At 41.9% G+C, this 19,691-nt stretch overlaps 1 protein-coding gene across 18 annotated transcripts in view; it reads left to right on the top strand.

The window, feature by feature from the left end:
* Positions 1–3,625: 3,625 nt before the first annotated feature.
* Positions 3,626–19,691, top strand: part of LOC114450699 (ankyrin-2-like) — a 124,009-nt gene continuing 107,943 nt past the window's right edge. For all 18 annotated transcript variants that reach the window (XM_028429009.1, XM_028429008.1, XM_028428988.1 and 15 more), the window contains exon 1: positions 3,626–3,923. In XM_028429009.1, the coding sequence (XP_028284810.1) occupies positions 3,837–3,923 (87 nt within the window). In that variant the 5' untranslated portion in view covers positions 3,626–3,836. The remainder of the gene's footprint in view (positions 3,924–19,691) is intronic.

The raw sequence follows: 19,691 nt of genomic DNA on the forward strand, positions 1-19,691 counted from the left end.
GTTTGGTTGTTGCGTTCAGAGATTTTGCATTTAGAACAAATAGACCCTATGAAATAGATTGTAGAGACGGTGTAGATTCATATGTGTATATAAAGTCCAACAAGGTGTCCTCTGCATCAATGTCACAGCCACTCCAGGCAGGAGTGATTGACAGCTCAGTCTGTTCCTTTCACTGGGAAACATTTTTCCACTCAGCCCTGCAGACTCCACTGCTGGCACAGACACGCACACAGGGGTGTGCTCCTTCAGGCTGTGATTGGCCAAAGGTGTGGTTTCATTAATATGAATGACTTGAGACAGATCTTGCTGACATCAGAGGCAGCAGGGTGAATGCAGCATAATGTTTACAATAATCAGTGCTGTTTGCTGCCTTTAATTTTCAAACTACAACTAAAAAGCAGAAAGCAGATCAGAAGGAGATGGCTCAGCAGGCTGATAATACAGCCCTCAGCCCTTTGGACACTGACTCAGACGGTGACATCACAGCCATAATTATTCACTTTCCCTGCAGACAAGCAGGGCACATGTTGTCCTAGCAAAGAGACTTAAAACCTGACCAAAACAAGGCAAATGAGAAGAATTAACACTGGTCATGCTGGAGGATGTTGCAGACAGCAGAAGGTTCTACACAGTGTCTCCTGACTCACATGCTCAGTGTGAACCTGCTCTCTTCCCTGTAGAGCACAGGGCGCCAATGGTGATTCTGCCAATCTTGGTGTTCTCTGGTAAATGCTAATCACCCTGCACGGTGTTGGGCTGTAAGAACAAGCCCCACTTGTGGACGTGGGACAGTCTGAGCAGAAAAATGAATATTAATGGCCTGCTGGAGGTCATGTTGCAGGGCTCTGGCACTGCTCCTCCTGTTCCTCCTTGCACAAAGGAGGGGGTAGCGGTCTTGCTGCTGAGTTGTTGCCCTCCTACGGCACTACCTGAGCAACTTCTGTGGTTGTAGACACTGCCTCATGCTACCTCTAGGGGTGAGAGCACTGACAAAATCCAAAAGTGATCAAACATCAGGCAGAAAGGATGAGAAGAGAGAAATAGTCTGTGGTCAGCACCCGCAGAACCTCTCCTGGCTGTCTTGACAATTGCCTCTCATTTCCACCTGTTGTCTGTTCCATTTGCACAACAGCAGCTGACATTGATTCACAGTCAGTGTTGCTTCCTAACTGGACAGGCTGATTTCACAGAAGTGTGACTGACTTGTAGTTACATTGTGTTGTTTGAGCAGTGTATTATGTGTCCTGCTAAAAATATCTGCCTTAAAACCTGATATCTGAAATAAATTCTATCAAATAATTAAATATTGGGTATTTCTGCTGTATCTCTGTATAGCATAACAGTGTAGCAAACCAGTAAAGCATTCTACCCATAGAAATCTAACAGACACAAACACAGGAGAGAGCTCTTGTTTCCCCCCCGAGGCCGCTGTAGTCCTTCTACTACGCTAATGCTGGAGGTTTTCACCCAGCTGTGATGTTTTTTGACAGGTAAACTGAGTCATTCCAGCCTAATGCTAAAATAACCTCGCTCCCTGCTCCTGCCCTCATGCACACTAACAGTCCACAGGGAAGAGATGAACTTAACCCTCAAACTTTAATCTGATGATAGCATAGCTCCATGTCTCCATGCTGTCCATCTTTCTCTAAATTAACAAGGTTTGTGAGCTTTTGGTCCCACTTCCTGTTTAACTCAGAAAGAGAGCATCATCCGTCTTTCTTTCATTTACCACACACTGCTTTCTTTTGTCTGCTGTGGCTCCCACTGGCACTAATTTGATCAGAAACCCCACTGATAACCTATGGGAGTTTATGTTTAAATGCAGGAGCAAAAAGAGCTTGGACCTACTTGAAGTTTATTGTTAAGGCCGTCACAGATCAACTCTGTACATACTGCATCAATCACATGTTACATGGATAGATACTTTATTTATTCCCAAGGCAAAATTCATGATTACATTATTGTTTGCTCTTTTCGGTCCATCCAGCCATCTATCTATCCATCTTCCCTAACCTGCTTTCTCCTGCATGGTGGGTAATGGCGGTCCTGGAGCCTATCCAGCATCCTCAAGTAGGATACATCCTGGATAGGTCACAATTCTATCTCAAGGCCACCTAGCAACCATGCAGAGGTTAACTTCCCAGCAGGGACCATGGAGAAAAAGGTTAATGTTTGTTTTATGTCCCTCTGTGGTTGTTTTAAATCTCTCTGTGGTTGCTTTGTATCTCTCTGTGGTTGTTTTATGCTTCTTGGAGTTGTTGTGTATGCCCCACTAGTTGTTGTGTATGTCTTGGTGGTTGTTTTATCCCATAAATGTTGTGTGTAGTGTGTACTTGCAGTAATTTCTGTTTCCAGTATTTCCATGTGTCTCCTTGTAGTCATTTTAATAAAACCTTTATTTGTCCCACAATGGGGAAATTGCGTAAAAGAGATGTGGTGTCCACACATATTTTGTGTCCCTCAAAGGTTGTTTTATACCTCTGTGTGGTAGTCGTGTATCTCTCAGTGGATTTTTTTATAGCTGTTTTGTGTCTCTTTGTAGTCATTTGTGGCTCGTCATTGGTTGTTTTGTATCTAAAATATTTTTTTAGCTCTTTGTATTTGTTTTGTCTGTCTGTGGTTTCTTTGTATCTTTTTGTGATTTTATTTACTGACTGTGTGTGTTTGGCTGTTAATGCAGTGGAAATCAGGCGTTATCATGATTAGCAGATATCCAATCAGAGAAGTCATGATTCAGTGTCTCTCATATGATCCTGCCTCGGGGGTATGAAAATGAGCCCTGCTCCCCCTTTGCATTTGTAATCTCGGGGTCACCGCCAGGGCCAGTCAACGTCACGTCCTTTAACCAGTTAAACCAATCAGCCAGAAGCAGCTGGGGACCCTCCCCTTTCCATCTTCTTCATTCAAACACCACACCCCCTCTTCAGCATCCCCTGTGACAAATCGGATGGTGAAAGTCCCCTCTCTGCCTTGATACTCCAACCCCCATTAGGGAGATTGCCATCCCCCCACTGCCTGCTGCATGGTGTTACAAGACAGGTGTATGATTGGTAACATGTTGTTGTGCCCCATGCATTTAGATTTCTATTCACATTTTGGCACTTTTTGCACATGATCTTGCTGTTGCAGGCGGCAGCTGCTGCAGTCAATTTTCACAGCAGACATGCAATGTCTTCTTCTAGAAATGTGTGAGTTCTGACATTGTGGTGACAGACAGGGTGCATGTGGGAAGCTTCTGTCACGTGACACAGTTTACAAATGTATTTGGCCCCATGTTTTTCTATTTAAAGCTGCTAAATTTAGCAATGAAATGAAATGAGTGCAATTATTAATCATGTATAATTGGTTCCTGTGTGTTGTGTTTACATGATGGGATTCACTCCTTCACTGCACACACACTGATGCAGTGTGGAGGAAAGAGATGTCATGCAAAATAAGAATCCTCTTGCTATTTAGGCTATGTTCCAAGGCACAGTGAAATTAGATGAAGTCAGAGGCAGGGAGAAGGAGAGTGTGACCCAGAAGGAGAGAGTGAGTGTGTAGTGGTGTGTGTGTGTGTGCGCGCGCACGTGTGTGTAAAAGTGAGTGAGAGACCCGTAGAAAACGTCATCTGCCTGGACTGGACTACCGGACAGCAAGCATACGAGAACCGGCCGGAGGAGGGACAGTGGCTCCACTGTGCTGCCGGACAGAGCGTCTCTGTGCTCGGACAGGAAACCATTGACGCCACCGCTCCTCTGCCAGCGGCGCAGCAGCGTGGCTGCATGCAGGAGGACACCGCGGAGAGTGACAGCTGTTAGTGAGTGACTGAAGGTCCAGGAGGTGGGGGGTGGAACATGGCTTCTTCTCCGGTCCCCCCAGCATCGCTCGAAGGAGGGACACCTTCACCTACTGAGAACGAAGAGCCCGCGACAACCCGACAGGTAGTAACATGCGTGTCCCCCTCCTGGGCGAACTTCATTTGAAAACAGACATGTTTAAGTTTTAATCAGCATTCTGCAGGGGCACACGTTTAAAGGCGACTATTGTTGTTGTTGTCTGACTCAGCAGAAACTATTCTTTTAATCGGCATGCATTCCCTGCTTTATTGAGCTTTTTTTTTTGCATCTAATCAAAATGATCAGAAAACAAATGGAAGATAAATAACGGGTATAAAAGTTGATATTTTATTGTAAAGATGTGCACTGGGTCAACACACACTTATAGACATTTGCAAGGCTATGAGTCATAGTGTCACGCGTGTGTGTGCGTGTGTCGATGCATAAGAACCAGGACAGATTTTCCATGGAGTTTGGTGTGACGTACGCTCGTTGCGGACACGCCGTGTGTACGTCGCTGTCAGTCATACTACATCGTATGTCCCATAAAGTGAGCGCATGCAGGCACTGGTGGTGGTGGGCGTTTCCTTGAATGTCACGCTCGCACGGCTCCTCCAAAAATCACTGTTACATGAAGTTGTCTGCCAATGCTCAAAATCCCGCCTTCATTTTTATTCATTTTTCTGACATATAGATATTTCAAAGCTGCAGGTTGCAATGTGAGAAGCACCATGTGTTTCTGTCAGATAGGGATGATGGTATCCAGCTCCATGTACAGCTTGTTGTCTTTGTTAAGGTGATTTTGTTTACAACCATCTCCACACTGACGCCTTCACAACAGGTGCATGCTGGTATCAGTGTCAGCAGTGCGGCTCGATCTTCTCATGTCCTAATGTGTACACATAGATGGACTTGAATGATGAAGATTTCAGTCTTTAGAAATCCTGTACAGGGAAGACAGTGAAATGCATACAGGGTCAAGACTTGTGTTGGCTATGCTAAGGTCATAGCCTACAGGGAGTCTGTTATCTGTCCTGACATGAGCATAAAGCTGTAAAATCCCATGCTTAGTGAAGTGGCCCGTGTCTAAATATTTTTAAATCAAAAGTGGCTGTTACTATTGTTGTACTGTTTATGTTATCATGTGCATTCATATGGATCCTGCTGCACTGTCTGTCCAAGAGGTATCAGCACCAGTTTTTCATAGTATAGCTTAGCTTACAGTCTGTGATGAAACTTGTCTATTAGCGACCAAGCTAGCTGATCAGCCTGAAACTAAAACAGCTAGCTTTTGGTGCTAATGGTATTATTTGTGTTTACAGTCCCCCTGTGGATCATTTACCTTTACAGTGACATCTGTAATAGCTGCACCCTGTAGCTGTGCTGTGACCGGGCCTTTGCAGCAGACAGCGACGTGCCTCGGCTGTGCTCGGGTCATGCAGTTCTGTGCATCATCATCTATTTGACAGCTTGAGTAATGTGTTGATGTGTCTCAGTCAGGTGGGCAGGCTCGGGTTCTGATAGTGTTGCTGGGGCACAGATTGAAAGTTTTGTGTTGCAGAGAGCCAGAGCTGTGGACTGTAAGGCCATTGTGCCTGTTGTCTATTAGGCAGTGTTTTCCATTCAAGCACAGTTTGCAGTATTTCCTGTAAGTGCTCCAAATTACCATTGCAAAGCAAAGCTGTGCACAGTTAGACCTGGGAGTACAGATGTTAGAGAAAGACCGAACATAAAGATGGAGAAAACCTTCTCTGATGTGCAAATATGGTCATGGGTGGAATTTAGGTGGGTGGGTAGCTGTGATCTTCGTCACCCACCATCACTTAAAGTGGATCTGTCTGTTAATTATGCATAACTTTACTCACTGCTATACTTTAAACTGGTGTCCTATTAAATACAGAGGTCTATGGGATTGACACAGTTTTGAAGCAAGCCTCAAGTGGCCACTGGATGAACTGCAGTCTGTAGGCAAGGGATAAAAATCCAGATGCTCATTTGTTGGCTGATGACCAATCAGATTTTAGGCATGCCTCTTGTTGAAGTGGTTATAAACCAGTAACTGAGTGTAAACTCCATTCTCAAGTTGCTAGTTGGATTGTAAACAATGGCTGGTGGACAGAAGAGGCAATCTTGGCCTGTACTAGGTGTCATAGGTTTACCTTTAAATCTCTGCCTATCAGGATGCCTGTGACTTCCTCTGGGCTGCCATTAAAGACAAATGAGTGTCTTCCCTTCTGCTTCACCTCAGATTGTTCTTTTATAAACACAGAGTAGTTTGCGCTTGCGGCCTTCAGGATAGTCATTTCCTGGTGTGTTAAAGTGTAGTGATTAACACTGCAAACATGGTCACAGGCTAGTAATGATGGACACGACTGGCAGAGGGGGGGTCAGTGCGCAATTTGCCACCAGGTCTGCCTGTGTAGACAAGGACATCAGCCCGTCTGTTCTTTTTTTTCATCCCAACCAAGGTCAGATTGTGACAAATATCATGCTGTGTGATTCTGAATGAGAGACAGGGCTGCACACAGTGAGAGAGACAGAGAGGAGGAATGCAAGACTTTGGTTGGATCAATTCAAGGATGTGAATGTGATAATCACCAAGGCCGCACATTAGGCTTTAGTTTCTGTCTTTACAGGATGGATCGATGAGGAGGAGATGAAGCCGTGTTCGAATGTAAGATGCTCACTGATTCAAATCTTAAAACAAATTTTAATCTGAAGGATTACATGAAGGAAACAACACGATTCTATGCCATCGTATTTAGGAAGAAAAATAAACATGTGTTGTCTAAAAAATGGCAGATGGGTGTTTGTGCTCCCTGGTTGCAGTTCATCAGCTGAAATGATCTCCCCGAGATCATCTTCAGCTTCTCATCTTTCTCACCAATTCTGCATCACACCTCCTCCATCAGATCCACTGATGACAGATCATATCCTGTTTTCTTGAGAATAAAACCTGCAGCAAACACACACGTCTGCTGTGCAGGGTGGGATGGGATCAGTTGCAGGGTTAGAGTTGTGAGGATAAATAGTTTCCTCCCTCCTTTCTTCCAGCACAGTCGCTAGCAGCACTGCCTGTAGCAGGACATGACTTAGCATTTTCATATCAGAGCATATTCCTAAGGAATGAGGTGCAGTACAATGACAAATGATCCTTCATTAAGTTGTATATTTATATAGTACTCCCCCCCCCCAGATACTCATCACCACTACACACTTAACCTCCTTGTTAGCATCATCCAAAGCCATCTTTCTCCTTAACTCCTCCCCACACACACTCTCTCTCCTCCCTGACTCCTCTCCAGTCAACACACAACCATAGTAAAGTCAACCTTCCCCCTGCCCCCCACCCCCTAACTCACATACCTGTGATTACTAGTCGCTGCTATTACCGTTTTTACTTCAGCTTTAATTTGCACATACATACTACTGTTTTCTGTTTACTGCTTACTTTTGCACTTCAGCCACTTTACAATCTGTTTACATTGTTCATGGACATTTAGATAACATTTATGACTTGATAACCTGTACATACTTAATATTTTATAGTTTTTTCTGTATTCTATTTTACTGTGTCTTATATTTCAAGCTGCTCACTTGTGCCTTAAATTGCCAATTGGGGACAAATAAAGTTTTCTGAATCTGAATCTGAACACATATTCAACACATTTCAGTATTTCCGGCTGACTGTTTGGTTTCTGGCCTTATCTGTAATTACTCAGGCTGCTTCACTGTTCGGGAGTATCAGGGGATGGTGAGCTATTGGCTGGCTGGCAGGTATCATACCACCCAGATGTGTGGCTCAGCTGGCAGCAGGCAGATGTAGGGAGCTCAGTTTGCTGTGTCATGCTGGCGTTGAGTAAATCCAAGCCGTGGATCCGTCCAATGAGAGTCCACTTACAAATCTGAGTCACTCTGCTCTGGGTTATTTTTTTATATTGTTGAATTATAGTTCATACCCTCCTCCTCTCCTTCAATCACGTATTCTCTTTGTAGTGTCTCTTCTTTGATGTCTCACTCTCTGTTAGTTCCATTCATTAGCCAGCATTATGCTCCGGTCTCTACTCCTCTTCATTTTATCCTCACAAATCCCATTACATGCTTGTCCTGCGGATACATAGATGACAAATCAACCATGATCTGTGATGGAGGCCTGAGGACGGCTGAATTAAACAGGGATGAAGTGATGCTTTATTCGGTTGTCTTACATTTATCTGTCATGCAGAGGTCAGTTTTTTATGTGGAACGCTGATGCACTTCAGTAATATAAATATTTATCAGCTGGCAACCTATAAAAATGAATTTGGGGTGTAGAATAGATCTGCCGGTTAATGGTGACAGCAAGTGTAGATGTAAGTTTGCCCAGTAATTTTTGTCTAACAGTTTTTCTGTAATGACTTAGAGAATTGGTTATGGATGAGTGCAGGATTAATCTCGATGTCTCTGCCCCCTGCTCACACCAGGCAACATGTCTCTTGGGCCAGCTGATTAAACATTTGCCCTCCAGTTTGACATCTATTACAGATTAAAATGTCCATGAAGCTTATTGCAGTGAAGGCTGAGCTATGTGTGCATCCAAACCCGGACAAGGCCTCATTCAGGTTAATCTAAACCAGTATAAAGTCTAATCCAGGTTTATATAGTCTAGGAAAAGGTCTTTTTAAAATTGATCTAATCCAGGATAAGGTTTTATCTAGATTAATCTAATCCAGGCCATGGCTTTGGTAAGGATTATCTAATCCAGGCCAAGGTTATATCCAGGTTTATATAATCTAGGATAAAGTTTTTTCCAGGTTTATCTAATCCAGGATACAGTTTTATCCGGGTTGATCTAACCCAGGATACGGTTCTATCCAGATTTATCTAATCCAGGTTTATATAATCTAGGATACGGTTTTATCTAGGTTTATCTAATCCAGGCTATGGTTTTATTAAGGATTATCTAATCCAGGCCATGGTTTTATTAAAGATTATCTAATCCAGTCCAAGGTTTTATTAGGGATTATCTAATCAAGACCAAGGTCTTATTCATGTTTATATAATCTAGGATAAAGTCTTATTATGGTTGATCTAATCTAATCTAATCTAATTATATGATACAGGCTACTGTAATGTATGTATAAGGTTTGTCTAATCCAGGATAAAGTCTACTTCTTTTTTCTTTTTGGTTCCACCTCTTTGTAGGAGTCTTTTTCTACATACTTGTAGCGTCAGATGGCAGCAGATGAGCAGGGATGTAGCTCTTTATGCATGTAGCTAACTTCATTAATTACTTAGAAATCAAATAAATGAGGATCTAGGTGCAAAGTCAAGACTGCATGTATTTGCTTATAAACCAAGTCAGCGCTGGTCAGTGATGGGATTAAGTGGCAAAGTCATGCACTGTGCACCATTGACCTTGTAGTTATGCATTAGTCCGATTGGGAGACTGTAGCATGGTAGTAAGGAAAGTCATTTTAATTGACTAAACACCGTAACCATCTTGCTCTTCCTCAGCGCCTCACTGTCTCACTCCCTGATGTGAATCTGAAGGCACTGACAGCATATTTGCACCAGCGTGGGTTCATACTGACTGTTTAAACAGTCCTCCAGGCTCGGGGCGGTGGGCATGTGTCACATTGGTGGCATGCCTTCACCAAGCCTCCCGGGTGGTAAAGTCACTGTGCGTGTCTATTTAAGTGTCTGTTGTGTAAACGAGGACAAGCAGGACATGTGAAGTGTGGAGCGGTGTGCCACATTGATAGAATCAAGTGCAAAGTAAAGGCTCTGTGGCCTGTGTGTATGGAAGCTGTCTGAATAGCAGTCTGTGTGTCTGAGATGGTCAGCAGCCTGGACGGGGACAAAGCCAGCACTTGTGTTGCTCACAGGAGGAGGTGGATTTTAGCTGTCCATTTCCCAAAACCGCACAATTGACCATTTGATCTTTTTTTATACTTCTTCCAGGATCTCTTGTAGTTTTAGGGCTGGACAAAAATCCATCAGATCCTTTGGAATGCTCAATACTTTGTGCTGTCTTCTGATAACTTCATGTTTTAACCTAAAAGGTGTATCTGTGTAGAATAAGTGTTTAAATGGCAAAGTTTGGTTCTAATTAGAATGCAGCTACAGTCACACCTAAAGTCAAAAACTGCAGTTCCCTGAATAGCCACTTGAGGCTGGCTCCAAAAGTGAGTCAGTCCAACAAACCGCCATGTTCCCTACCTTTACATCAGAAATAAACATGAATACAGCCTGGTACTAAAAACAGCTTTAGTTTCTATAGGTCATTTTACATCTCTACATATCATTCTGCTAATGGATTAGCATCTGATAATGAATGCTAATTGTCTGAAATCAGATTATGTCAGATAGCACCAGAAGATCATCCTGTAATAGTATTAACAGTTCTCAGATTTATATTGCTAAAGGGACCAAAACACTGTAAAATAAATAAAACAAAATATGGAAACATTATATGACTAAAAGTAAATGGACACCATGTGCAACTCAGCATCCTGTAACTGATGTTTGTTTGTAGTTTTGGTTGATTGTCCATGACTGCTCAAAACTGATATTTTATGGAATTGTTTGGAAAAAGCAGTGGAAAATGTTGCTGTTTCCAGACAGACAGACAAACTGTTCAAATCAATCTTCCATTCATTCACTAATTGTTGCAACTTTACAGCATATAAGGAACATCTAGATGTTGTGTGTTTTTCAGCTTCTTGTTTAAAAAATACCTGGACAGAAATCCAGAACCAGTGACTGTCCACATACTGAAATGTGTGAAAATAGAGATTGACCTAAATAAGCTTGTTGACCACGATATCATTCATGTTTATAGAAAAATATTATACTACAATTGAAAACATGTAAACACAAAAAAATCTGGAACAATATACCGTATTTAATATTGAAAACATGATAAAAATATATATTTTTTAATTTCATTAACAAAATTTTATTCATTCTCTTGAGATAAAAAAAATACACTGAGAACTTGCTGCTTATTATTATGGTCTACACTTTACTATGACACGCAGTGGATACTTTGCGGAGCTTGAGTGCAGGATGAGCTGCAGGTATGTGACACTGCATCAGGATTAGTCTCAGGTGTGCCACTCAGACAAACACACAGGGAGGAGAAATATGAAGGATGTGGAGAGAGGGAGGTAAAATCTAGCTGTCCACAATGTTTGTGTAAGTACTGCAGCTGCAACAAAGTGGACAGATGTTCACTACTGTAACTGTAACTAATACTCTTACCCACATACAGGGGTCATGTCATGTCATGTATTCATTTCAGAGTAAAGACCAGTCACAGCCTCTTTCTCTCCATCTGTTTTTGCAGAATCATTTAAAAGCTCAACCCATACTGTGTACCCTGATAAAGAAGCCTATTTAAAAACAGCATCTAAATTAAGCCTGTTTTATCATCTGACCTGCAGCTATCTTGGAGGTCAGTGAAGTGGCCGTCCCCTCTGCTACCTTAATTAGACCCATGCGGTTAACGGTAGAATCAGATTGGATGTTCAGCAGTGAGGTCGGCAAAATAAAAACCCCACCAAGAATCTTCTAAACAGGCGGAGCTTTGATACAGGATACAGAAAGTGACTGCTCAGGGGACTGTTTTTGTTGTTGATCACATAGAAAAGTATGATAGAGGGCTATTAGTGCTGAGTCGTGTTGAGATGTGTGAGTGCAAAAGGCTGCCACATACGTATCATTCATGATGTGTGGAAGCATCTGCATTTTTTCATTCATGCCTTAACTCTTTTTTTTTTTCTTTTAATTTGTCACCCATCTGTATGCACAGCTGTTCCCATGTTTGAATACAAATATGTAGTTGTATCTGGTTTTGACCCCAGGGACCTCTTTGGTTGCAGCTGCATGATTGTCACAGAGACAGAGACTTGCAAAAAACTTAAAGATATGAATTGGACATTTTCCTTTTGCCATTTGCCTTCTTACATGCAGCTAATGCTAAATTTACGAGACCTAAGGCTTCAAAGTAGTGTTCCACACAGTCCATGGCTAGTAAATTAGCATGCTAACTTGAGTAATTCAAAGACAATCTTGTTAGTGACATTAGGTGAGAGAAGCACACATTCCAATGCTATATGCTGTAAATGCTAACTGCTTCTGTACTGAATACACTGATCAGGCACTATTGATTAACAGTGGTAAGGCTCTTTTAGTAGGGATGTGTATGTCTTTTGATCAAATTCTTGATTTACAAAACATTTTCCTGATTTTTGCGATCATTATCTCATCATAATTTGTCCCCACCCTGTCCATAAGATCTGTCCCCTTCCACTTTGTACTGAGAAAAGCAGACCTTGTAATGGATGTTGACGTAGGCCGGCAGGATCAATAACACTGATGAGGGGCCTGTCTTCAGGATGCTGCATAAACACAGAGATGACACACACTTCTGTCTGCTTTCTAGTCCTTTGAGCTTCTTCATCACATACATGGATGCAGGCTGTGGCTGTGGGCCAGTGGAGGAGTGTGTGCAGAGTGAATCCTCAATATTGTTCCACTTGTAAAAGGTATTTTAGGAATGTGGATGTTCGAGTCAACAGCTGAATTTAGTGTGTCACAGTGGAAATGTTAGAATTAGCCAACAACTAAATGTGAAGGCCTTTAGCCGTACAGTCTCTAAACCTACATTCCACCATAACCTTCTGTTTTAATGCAGTTTTCCATGACATCTTCTAAGAGCTGAAATATGAAACATTTGACTCCACAGGGGCTGAGGCTGGGCGAGCCCTCCTCATGGGTGAACTGACCATTATCGTTTAGGAAACTCACATTTTATCCATCTCCCCTCTGACATTACACTGCATTACGTGTTTTGTGTTAAACTGAGCAGGCCCTTGGAGTGGAATCAATTACACACACACACAAAAAAAATACTCCTGGGTGGGGTGACTCCTCTGACTGTTGCAGCTTCATCTGATAAAATAACTCCAGCTTGGCACCCAACCCTGGGTGCTCTAATCCCATGATGGCATATTCTGAGTAGAAATTAGCATTTTGCTTGTTGTATGACACACAGATCACACTCTGTCATTGGGTGAGGACTAAAATATGAAGTTGACTTTTGTTAGTATTTATCATTCATGTTACCTCACTTGGATCCTCCAGGCCTAGGAGTGGTCTGAGTGTGTCGTTTCATACCAATGCTGTTATTTCATATCCATGGTGGTTGTTAAATTGTGTTGTTTTGTTGTTGTGTTGTTAAGATAATGTAATATTTGGTAATGTAAGGAAAGAGCCAAACTATAAATTTAATTAACCATCTTAATTATGTTCATTGCCCTATAGAAAAGACTTCATGGTCCACCAGTTGGACAATATTAGTAGAAATCTGTGTGCATCCCTATTAAAACAAGTGCATTTAATAAACAGGGATTTGATTGTTTCTGGAGGCGTTGTGCGATTCTTCATGTAGCTGCAGACTCTGCTTCACTGGCTGCAGCTGTTGTGTGCGTTTGTTTAAGGTGATGTAATGGATTGGACATCTCTCCAACAGCTAATTGGCTCACAGCACTTGTCATTGTACAAGTGGTTGTCTGTGTATTAGAGGTTCCCAACAGGCGTGTTACACAAATGATGTCTTGGCCTGGGAAAATATATGCATGCATGCATGCATGCAAGTCTTTTGTGTTGTTGAGTGATGTGTGCCTAAAAACAAATGAGATGAATTAAATGAGGAACCATTTATAAACATGAACTCAGCTTTTGGGATGTGAAATAGTGATTATCTGATGTAGAGAAAATTATGGAAAATGTAGGTATAGGTTCTATAATTTGATTTATAGCTAAATCAATCAATGTAATAACTGTTTATATGGATTTACTGTAGTAAATATGTTCAGATTGTGTTTGTTTACCTTAAAGTACCAACATTTGACTGTGCATTATGTGTAGCTAGTTAGCAATAGATGCACCAACAGACCAACTGAGGGTATGCACAAAAAACTGTTGTTAATGGAGACACCTGAGTTATATTAGCAAGTGTTGTGCTAAGCTTAGCACCTCGTAACATTAGATAAAAAGTCTATCTATAATCACAGGTTTGCCTGAGGTTTGCTAACTATTTCAAAACAAGTGTACAATCCACTTTTTTAGAATCTGCCATGTTTTGTGTAAAGTTGCCCTCTCAGACCTCATAGTCTGGCAGCAGTAAAGGGCAGGTGGCTACCTCCTCATTCTATAGCAGGGGGCTCTGTAATCCATTCATCTCCCTCACTTAGCACGGAGTGTGTGTGTGTTATTCACATGTGCACATGTGTGCCAAACACCATGCCTCCTTACCTGTGTGGCTCCAGCCTGCTTTGCAGTATGTGGGCAGTGCCGTCACCTCCCAGCTGTGCCTTGTCCAGCCACAGTCTATGCCATATAGTGTGTGCACTCTGCAGTGTCATTTTCATTTGTTTTGGTATGTTTTCCACATAACACATACTTCTTGACCTGATCTTTGGACACGGCCTTGGGTTTGGGTGCTCGCCCAGAAAGACAGATTGTTGGATGAAACGGGCAAGTGTTGGCCATTGCTGTCCCTCCGGTGCCTGTCTCTTTCTCTTATCCTCTCCTCTGATTTCAGCATTTTTGTACCGATACTTTGTCATGAATAGGCTGCATATAAACTGCAGGGGAAATACTTCTCAGATGCATCAAGTTCTTAGGGAGCCGGAAATGAAAGCCATATGTTTTTTTTTTTTGGTGTGTCTTTGTCACATGCCTGACATTTCTTTGGTCTTATTCAGTGTTGCCACTCTCAGTCAGATTATACAGATGGGTAGAGCCTGTGACTCAAACATACTGTGCATCAGTCATTGCTTCACACTGCGAGAGCCAGATTAAACAGTCAGTGATTGCAAATTAAGTTGATGATAAACCCAGTTCAAAGCTTTGGGTTTAAAAATGTTCTGAAGTGGTCACCATGGATTGAACTTCTCTTTCCAGCTTGTGAGTTTAGGATTTTCTGAGTGTTTCAGGGTGTGTTGTTTGTCAGATCCTCACATTCACCTCATCATATTTCAGGACTCACTAATCTCATTATGACTGAGCTCTATCTAATGACAGTAATGATTGGTGTTTTACAGTTACACAGGGTGGAGTTAAAATGTCCTCTGGATACAATGAAGGCTAAAGCCATTCAAATCCTGTCAACAGCCAAAGGGTTATCAATTACTGAGGAATACACAGGGGCTTAATGAAGTTCTCTTGCTTTGGGTTTACTCATGTCAGACTGTAAAGTGTAACACCGGCTGATCTCATTGTTTTTACTGGTACAGAGGCCATCCAACATAAAATGCCTGGGTGGCGTTTCAGCCTTTTAGCGATTGGCTGGTCAATCCATAAATCTCAGAATTAACCTTGAAACCACAACCATTAGATGAGACAACAGGCAAGGTCAATGGCATGGTGGAGCAGACGGCTCACCAGTAGTGACATCAGCTCTGCAATATCTCAACGTCTCTGCCTAACCGTGACAGAAACATGAACTCCATTTTAGTACAGTCGACACATCTGAGGTCTTGAGAGTGAATTAAAACCCATCCATAGCATACATTAGCAAAAGTGCAGCAGCTCTTATTCTTAAACATTACTGCTGCTCTTCTGTAAGCGACACCTGGCCTGTCCTTAGTAAATCAATCTATAGCTTGGTGCATGCATATGAGCCACCATTAGCATTTACTGTAGCTTACTGTATAGACTGTTCCCATCAGAAAGAATGTAATTGACCCTAGCTGAGAAAACCAACTGTTGGAATATCAAAGTCTGGTATTCTGTGGTGAGATAGCATTGCTGGGCTCCTGGGCTCTGCAGTTAGCATTTAATACAGGTACACATGCACTGAGAGAGTCCATTGATTTATATTTACTGTGAGTGCATGTAAGAACACACTGTGTTCACCCTGGATGGTGTTTAGACTGCAGGTGTGCTTCTGTTTGACCTTTTGTGACCATAGTGAGTTCAGGATAATGGGGCTGTCTGCTCTGTTTGGCTGTGATGCTCAATGAGGAGACAGAGCTTCAGGGGTTACCATCATGGAGCCAGTCATCCACACACAACACCACCAACAAACCTGAGCTCCGCGGCTGGTTAGGTCACAGTACTCTCTACATTCAAAGCTTCCAATTTGCTCACTTCTTTTGCTTGCTGCTGCCTACCTTGGCTCTTTGTTACAAAGGATGTGTGATCATCATATGATGCTGCTAAAGGAAACTAAAGAGAGCAATGAGTCTGAGCTAAAACAGTATGTTTGTGGATCCTTATTTCACTGTGGGTTTGGTACTTTCCATGTAGAAGACGGTACTGTCCCAGGGTTCCAGGCCTGTGAAGATGGAAATAATGATGGTTGGAGTTTCTGTGGTAGTGATGCATTTCAAACATTAAAGCTCCAGAGCTGGCAGTGAAGGCATATTAGGTGTCTATTACCACATTCACCACCGATTTGACAGAGAGAAAATGCTATATACTAAATTCTATATACTAAAAAATTCCCAAGCACCTTATTATGAATGTGTGTGTCTAAAAAAAGTTTTAGCTTGAGAAATGAATGGAAATATGTCACAAGTCATCCAACAGCAGCACGCTCATAAAACGAGGAATGCTGAGGAATACTTACCATATCCCATAATTCCACTGTGCTAACACATTAATAGTTCCTTGCCTTCTTGATGCCCAGACATGCAGCCAGCTTTAACCCTGTGAAACCCTGAACTGTTTTTGGGGATGTTTTCCACTCTTGTCACAATTTTAATCAGTTTTAATTTAAATAAATTCATCATCATTTCACAGCTGCTCTGTCCTGTTCTGTCCTTTGCACAATGTCCACAGTGGGACCTTGAACCATAGCAGAGCACAGATGGTGGTGTTGTACTGTGGATGTGCTATTTACTTTCTTTTTTTTTCTTTATTTTTGTCTGATCTCCTGTCAGATTGTGCACTTCACCTGCTCGTCCACAGCTTTATTTTTAGTCCTGCAACGGTTCCATCTCTTCTGTGATGACTAAAGGAATGAGAATGCTGTAGAGAATGCTATTTGTGTAGACCAAAAGCTTCGTCACATCAGATATTGGCTAACATAAAGGCCGCCGTTTCCTCTTGCTCCTCTTCTTCCCCTATGCATGCACAGTGGAAATGATTTTACATCTGCTTTTCAACGCAATAAAAAATCATTGTGTAAGCTACCATGCACTTACATTATCAGCTTCATTGAAAGAAGACTTGATTTTACTGTGGAGCTTTTACAGCCCACATGACCCCTATATTGTGGTTCACAGTTATCACTTCACTTAGATCAATATAAAGAATAATTTAAATGTTACCCTAATGCCTTCTTAACTCATCATCATTGATCAGCCTCATCTGTTTCCACAAAGCATTACATGTCAATGTTAATGAGGTTAATGATGGCGATACATTTGCTGTCATTTAAGACGACTAAGAAACCAAGCTATATGAACCTCACATGTTAATTCTTACATTTCTATAGAGTGAACTTTGCAGAGACTGCTTTTTTATCTGCAGCGACATCTTCTCTCAGGAGGAAGGTGTCCTTGTTTTTGCTTTTATCAAAGAGAGGGGGAAAAAAACTCTATCTAAAAATCTAAAAATACAGCGTGTGTGACAGTAGGTCCTTGCCTCTCTTCTCATTGTGGTTAGCAGCAGCTGAGATGTATCTGCAGCACTCACCACCTCTCTCCAGGAACTGACTGTCATATATTACTGGTTTTTCCTTGTAACGTTGTGGTAGCAACAGATTTGACCACAGAGGGCGTATGTGAAGTCCATGGAGACCAGGGAGTGTCCAACATGAGGCGAGGAGTTGCTTGCTGGTCAGTTTAGAATGAGCTCTGACAGCACTGCATGTATCAGTCTGACCAACAGAGATACTTTGTTATGTAATTCAGTCAGCAGTTTAACAAATAACCTTGAATAATTCATGCTGTTATGTTTATTGAGTTGTATTTAGGTTTATTTTTATTGTTACATGATGGTTGTTAGACCCCATAATCTGTAGGTGTTGGTATTATTTTTAATACAGCTTAATTTTACATCATCTCTATTATTTCTAGTAGTTGAAAGTTTGAATTATATTTTGTTAATATAAACTTCAGAACTCAAGTTCATGTAACACTCTGTTTTTAATAAATGCCATTCATCTGCATATAAGCTGATTTTAACTGTCTCTTTCACCCTGTAGTTTCAATTAATTAATATGGTGCACATCAATTCCATATACTTGTGACTAGTAAATCTAACCTAAGTTTAGATTTAGCTGGTGTCTACTACTTATGATTATAATGGATAAGGTAATTGTGTCTTTGTTGTGTCCCTGGCAATGTGTCCTCTAAGTGTGGAGCAGATCAGATGGTTTCAGAAAAACACAGACAGACACAGAGCGTTTAAAGTAAGATGTGGAAACACTGTGGCAGAGTTTGACATTTGACAAGCTGTAAACAAGTCACCAAACTTTGGCATTTAAAGCCTGATCCTCCTTTTTGTTTTCTTCCTGCAGAGGAAATCCTTGATCTGCCAAGTCCACTGTATTCACCATCTTACATTCACACAGCAAGGAAGGATGTGAGGGACCTGAGAAAGGACCCTTCCATTCCTCTGCCGTTTGATGCTTTTCATGAAAACATCTAAAGACACTGAATTCTCTCTTCCCTACTGCTTGACTAAATAACTTTTTGTTTGGCACCTCTTTCCCAAACAGCCTCTCTGAATAGAGCTTGAGATGTCTGTAGCAGGAATCCATCGATCACATCATAGAGACAAAAACAGAGAGGGACAAAGGCAGCACAGAGGCAGCAAAGTAACTCTGTGACCTCTGACCTGCATGTTGATGGCACTGCTGTTCTCTTATTGGTGCCTTGAGGAACTTGAAGTGACACAGAGACAGAGTGTTTGTGGAGAAGGGTTTTTAATAGGCTGAAGACTGGGGCATCTTTAGTCTTGTGTGGCATCTATGCAGCCTCATGCTGAGATCAAGTGTGAATTTGCAGTAATGTTTAATTTATGTGTGTACAATTTAGAAAGCAGTTCCCCTAGATTTACAGCTCTCGCGGGGGGGGGGGGGGGGGGGGGGGGGGGGGCATAGTCTGGCTACCATTAGCTTAGCTTAGCCAACTCCATAGCTGTGAGCTACGGTGAGCAAAAGACACGCTTTCGATCTGCTGGAGGGGTATGCTTACCTGTTTGTGCACACACAGGCCTGTGTGTTAGATTCATTATGTTTAAGAAAAGGTCGTGGTTTAGCTCTCAGTTGTCATGGTAACGAGTTCAGCCTTATCCTAAATGATGTGATGCCTGTAAAAGAGTGATGGTGCTAGGGGAGTTCTGTAAGTCTTTTAAGCATGTTGATAACGTAACATTTTAACCCCCTGTGACCTGCAAACAACAGTATGTGATCAGGGGTGAGAGTGGGATGGTTGGCTCTAGCATAATTGCTAAAATGTAGATGTTTAAATTCAATCAGCATTACTCATTAAACGTATCTAACATAGGTGAGTTTATACTTTGGGCAATTGTGTTAGTGTCTGCAGAGCACATGCATGATGATGCATTAATATCATTAAGCCTCTATGGTTGACATGTTAGCAAACAGTTATAGCAATACAGTTATGTTATTTAGCATCTAGCTCAGTGCTACTTTTAGCTCCTTTTTGGCCTCTACCAGCTTATTGCTGTGTGCATTTTGGTGCAGAGTGGCCGGCTGTGGGTGGTTTTAAGATGAATAAGTGCAAAAAACACAAAAGCTGTGCAGGGCAATGGCAAAAACACTCAAACAATCACTTGGCTTTGTTCATCATTCATTGTTTATAGAAAGTCACCGAGTAGTACAGCTGAAAATCCTACAACATGCAGTGT

This window comes from Parambassis ranga, chromosome 18 (genome assembly GCF_900634625.1).
Source record: "Parambassis ranga chromosome 18, fParRan2.1, whole genome shotgun sequence".
NCBI lineage: Eukaryota > Metazoa > Chordata > Actinopteri > Ambassidae > Parambassis > Parambassis ranga.